General features: G+C 38.2%; 1 protein-coding gene across 1 annotated transcript; it reads right to left on the bottom strand.

Moving 5' to 3' along the window:
* Positions 1–688: 688 nt before the first annotated feature.
* Positions 689–4946, bottom strand: pim2 (Pim-2 proto-oncogene, serine/threonine kinase). Its single transcript, XM_021566991.3, has 7 exons — positions 4400–4946; positions 4026–4126; positions 3828–3878; positions 3167–3387; positions 2852–3021; positions 2558–2734; positions 689–2425 (listed from the first exon to the last, which is right to left on the bottom strand). The coding sequence occupies exons 1-7, from the start codon at positions 4458–4460 to the stop codon at positions 2271–2273; spliced, it is 936 nt and encodes a 311-aa protein (XP_021422666.1). The 5' UTR covers positions 4461–4946; the 3' UTR covers positions 689–2270.
* Between the last annotated feature and the right edge of the window lie 129 nt (positions 4947–5075).

Here is a 5075-nt window from a genome sequence, read left to right as displayed (position 1 = left end):
GTATAGGGTTGGTTGATCATTGTACAGCCAGGACAGACTGGGATCTTAAAATTGATCCTCTAATGGACCCATACCAATTTATACGATCTTCAAGCTTCTTAAATATCCCAAAAGTGTCAACCAACAGTCACATAACTTCCTTTCACACATAGTACTGGTGCTTGCCCACGGGGCGAGGTACTAAACCATTCTGCCCTGTGGTTGCCTTCCCTTTTACAAACAAATATTGCAGTCAGTGCAGTTTAACTGAAGTATGATCCCATAGTTTTTTTTACTGCTGAAATTTTGCATTGTAACCGCAGTTACAGAGCAGTATAACTGCAGTATGATCCCGCAGTTGTATATAATGCAGTAGTTTTGCAGTGTAACTGCAGTTACAGTGCATTATAACTGCAGTACACTGCAGTTATTCTGCAATTACTGTGTCCAAAATACCATAGTCGACTGCCATTACTGCAGTTTCAAAACGGTAATCTTTTTTTGTCAGGGACACCCCTTTGCCTGTTTATGAGTGATGTTGTCATTCGTTTTGATATAACAACTAAGTGATGGTTCAAACTTCCAACTGCTATCAAGCCCTTTAAATGGAGGCCTATCCTTCCTACACGTGTTTGACTTGTCACAAAGGCACTCTAAATGAGTGAAGTCTAATCTTGTGAAATCATGATTAATGAAAACCAAACAGTACAGATAAACATTGACAGCCTTTATGTACACTTAAGAATCAAGAATTTGACAGAATGTGTCTCCTGAAATTCTCATTTAATGTAAAGAGATTTGTGACAACTGACAGTGTATAAAACAATACATAAGTATTTACAACAAATATGACTATGCTACCTCAGCTCATTGACTATGATTATGTCAATGATAATTCCACTTAATTGTTAAGAATTATGTTGTTTTTTTTTATCCAATTTTCATGACAAGATTTCAATGTATTAACTCTTCCATTGGGTAAATTGAGTCATGAATGAGAAAATGTTTGTCATTACAGTCCCATCATTAAGGTAGGATTTAGATTAAGGCATATGATGAAGTCTCACCAACATTTAAACAACAACATATATACATACATACATACATACATACAATTGGTCATGTGGGTTCCACTTGCAACAATAGAATAAAAGTAAATAAATAACACAAAAGTCAAAATCACCCAGTTTTGAACGTTGTCTATTGCCTTGAACAACAGTCACTGGTTAAAACACTGAGGCATTTACTTCAGGTAAACCTTCAAACTCCACAGAAAACAAGAACATACGTCCTTGGAAGGAAAATGGAAGCACAGATTTTAACTTCCCTCCCAGATAAAGATCACCCAGTTTAGTTTCTGGATTGGACACATTCTTGGATGATTCATTGCTGTGGTGTTGACAAACCCTTGGAGGCCTGCCCATCACAAAAAATTACACAAAAATGACATTCTAAAGGTCAATCCTGAAGGATAGTATTACATCCTGGATACTATTTGACATTCTAAATGCGTTAAAGTTCCAAAATAATATGCAAATATTATTTTGCAGAGAAAACAGTGTCAATGTCCCATTCCCAAGACTACTCAGCTCCAGCGAATAAGTCCATTGTATGAGGCGTATGAGCCTGACTTGCGTGTCCATAGAAATGTTGCCTTGCCTGTGTCACTACCAAACCATCAGGACAAAATCCATGGAAAATTTAAGATATCCATAGTGCTCCGGACTACTGTTGTTTTGTAGTCCTCTATTCCTCTTGAAACGAGGTAACTTAAATAACCTGTAAAACCAGGTCTTCACATGGAAAAGTATGTGATCTCAACCAAATCACATTAAATAATAGAATCAAATGGCATCAGAAACTTCGACATGCCTCCAGTATAACTGATGTAAACAGAAAGTCCAACCCTAAAGATGAATAAATAGTCATTTAAATAAATACCCATAAATGATTTTTTTTTTTTAAATAAAGCATACATATCTCTTCCCAATATGGTCTATATTACTATGGAATGTGCTGTTTTCTAACACTTATGAAGATAATTTAGATATAGTTTGCCTTGGCTCAAGATAAGTGTGTGATACATTTCTTTGTACTAAGGTAGTACATTAGTGCAGAATTTTTTGTATAATACTTGTCAAATTAAAATAAAATAGTATTGCAACACCACAAAATTATAAATAAATAGCTTTCCATAGGGGGACTTGATAAGTTAAGCACAGAGAATATAAGATAAGTGTGATCTTAAAAGGCATCTGAAGTTTCTTTAGCCACCCAATAGTATCCAGGAATCATAGGCTTGACTGGCTTGGCAAAGAGTTGTGATCCCCATGCAAGTCTCCACTGTCGTTAGATGACTCCATCCAGGGATGGAGTAAAATCTCTTCTAAGCTTGGCCGATCTTCTGGTCTGTAGGCAAGGCACCAACGAACCAAAGACTGGCACTCTGTGGAGGGGAGGGGAGGGGGGGGATTTTCAGTCATGATGAATTGTATTTAGAAATGAAATCCATAATTTGTTCTGTCATTGCCCTAGAAATGTTGTCAGATAGTAAGAATAGGCCTATGTAGTAATGTACCTTTTGAAATGCGTTTGGTGAAACTTGGCGTGGCCTGCACAATGTCTCTGTCCCTCTCAAAGGGGATGTCCCCGCAAACCATGTCGAAGAGAAGCACTCCTAGTGACCAGACAGTCAGAGACCGGGCATGATAGTGTTGATGTTGGATCCACTCAGGAGGACTGTACACTCTGGTGCCTAGTGAGAGAAAGGGATGGTTATATTACTAACAAAAAAAAAATGAGAGTCATCAATACTTCTAAAATAAGTTTAGAAGGGTACATATGGATATCATAAGTAGTGTTTTTCACTCACCCTCAAATTCTGTGTAAGCAGTGTCTTTGAGCAGAGCACCGGAGCCAAAGTCAATGATCTTAACATCTCCTGTCCGAGTGTCGACTAAAATGTTCTCATCCTTCACATCCCTATGCACGATCCCCTGTGCTTGACAGAACCGCAGCGCTTCCACTATCTGGAGCATGAACCTGGAAAAAGAAGCCTTCATTAGAATATAATATAAAATCACATGAATGAGCACCGAAAATCCAGCAGCCTCCCAAACATGGAAACTTAGTGGAGATGATCAACCTGTGAGTGAAATAAGTCTACTGACTTGAAACAGTCATATACCTTTGTGCAAGTGGCTCATCCAGGGCTCCCCGCTCTGTGATGAAGTCAAAGAGGTCCTGACTGGGTTGTGGTCTTTCGAACACGATGAGGAATCCCTGTCCTGGCACCTCAAACCAGTCCAGCATCCTGATCACCCCATGGTGCCAGGGTCCTGCCCCTGCACCACCCCCCAGCTGTAAGAGCAGGGCTATCTCCATGGGTACCAGGTTGGGTCCATCTGGCTGTTGGCAGAGAGAGACAGAGGGAGGATTAGTCTTATTAAGAGTAGGTCAGCATCAATATACTTGTTCCTAAAACACATGAGAATAAAAATAGTATTTTTTTTACATATATTGACATTTGTTTTTTGGTCCAGACAGGGTAAGTACTGATATTAAGTTCCTCAAAAAAAAAATATATATATATATATATATATTTGAGGAAAAACCCTACCACGTAATTTCCACAATATTACAACTACGTCACGGTTATGAAAAAACAACATGTGGTTTCTCTTCGATTTCCAGCAGAGGGCACGAAATACCCGCACGAAATATCCACACATGACAAGACTGTCAGGTGTACAAGAATGGTAACCACAAAAAAAAAAAATACAATTGGCAGAAGCCCCAACAAGACATAAACGCACATCTTAAATCATATAAAGTTTTTTTTAACTTACCAATCGCGCCCATTGCTGCACTCTGTCACTTGAAACTTGCTTAATTGCCACCTAAGGATAAAAAAACAAGTGTTCATATATCCATTTTTGTTTAAATTAGTCTAAAAACACGTTTTGAATTTTTGTTATTGTCATTAATTGACTATTTTCTCGTCACTTGAAAGAAAAAAATGAAATACAATATTTTGCTGTAAGTACCTGCAGACCATCTGAGATGCGTTGACCAGCAAAGACGGACCCAAATCCACCACTTCCAAGAAGCGCACCGAATTGGTAATGCTTCTCAAAGGACTCTTTACCTGTGGTGTCAAATAACATACATCAAAACATAGTCAAAGTTGTAATGAATGTAGGTCATGTAGGTAGGCTATGTAAGAAACTGTCTCTATGTCCACTACATTGTGTCATTACTAGGTATGTGTCTTGCTTGTTGTGAAAGCAAATATATGTACTGGCTCTACCTCCTTTCTTGATCAACCTTGATATTCCAGTCAAACGTGAACCATACATTAATGATACATAATGAGCCATTAAATGAAAAACATATGGCACTTGCACCTCCAAATTCTTACCGCTTTTTCCTTTGACATCCTCCTGATCCAATTGCAGCTCAACACTACGTTTGTCCAACATTTTTATAAATTGAATGTATCCGAAGTAAAAACAGTTGTGTAGATTTAGTTCAAGGTTATGTCCATTTCGAATTTTAATCCGTGAAGAATCTTCAGTTTTCAAAATATCCAACGCAGAGCAAGTTGCTGTAGACAGATGCGCTTCCCAGAAAGACCAATTTGCACAACAAACTGACACGTCTGGCCAAAGAAAGTTTGTTGCTGTTTTTTAAGGTTAAAGCGGTGAACACGCCCACACGAAGCACCTATCCAATCATCGCTGCATTAGCGGTAGTATTTCGAATTGTGGTCCAATCACAATGTAGCATGATTTAACTATATTACTATTCATATACCACCACTACTTTCCTCCGAATTAGCTACATTCCAGTAAATGAGCGGTATTTTGATGAGAAGCACCTTCCTTGTGGTACTTTTTAATTTTAGCGCGCACATCTCTTCTTCTTACAGTGCATAATGTGCTTGATGCTGTGTCTGCATTCACTGTGCATAGGTGTGTGCTCATGGCATGAACATAATATTTAACATTTTACTGAAGTAAATTGCACACAGCTCTGTCATCGTCGACAGTATAGTAATAGATTAATAATAACAAAGTATTGTCTGCCTGTCACTA

This window comes from Oncorhynchus mykiss, chromosome 16, assembly GCF_057628025.1.
Source record: "Oncorhynchus mykiss isolate SJ-2025 chromosome 16, ASM5762802v1, whole genome shotgun sequence".
Taxonomy (NCBI): domain Eukaryota; kingdom Metazoa; phylum Chordata; class Actinopteri; order Salmoniformes; family Salmonidae; genus Oncorhynchus; species Oncorhynchus mykiss.
The sequence above is the reverse complement of the archived record's forward strand: the minus strand, read 5'-3'. Positions and strand labels throughout refer to the sequence as shown.

What these genes read in the sequence shown, in the direction of transcription:
- pim2 (XM_021566991.3), bottom strand. Translation starts at nt 4,460, where the DNA reads ATGTTGGACAAACGTAGTGTTGAGCTGCAATTGGATCAGGAGGATGTC. An exon ending in TGCTTACACAGAATTTGAGG is followed by an intron (nt 2,735 to 2,851) that starts GTGAGTGAAAAA and finishes TTCTCTCACTAG; the next exon opens with GCACCAGAGTGTACAGTCCT. An exon ending in CACCAAACGCATTTCAAAAG is followed by an intron (nt 2,426 to 2,557) that starts GTACATTACTAC and finishes TCCCCTCCACAG; the next exon opens with AGTGCCAGTCTTTGGTTCGT.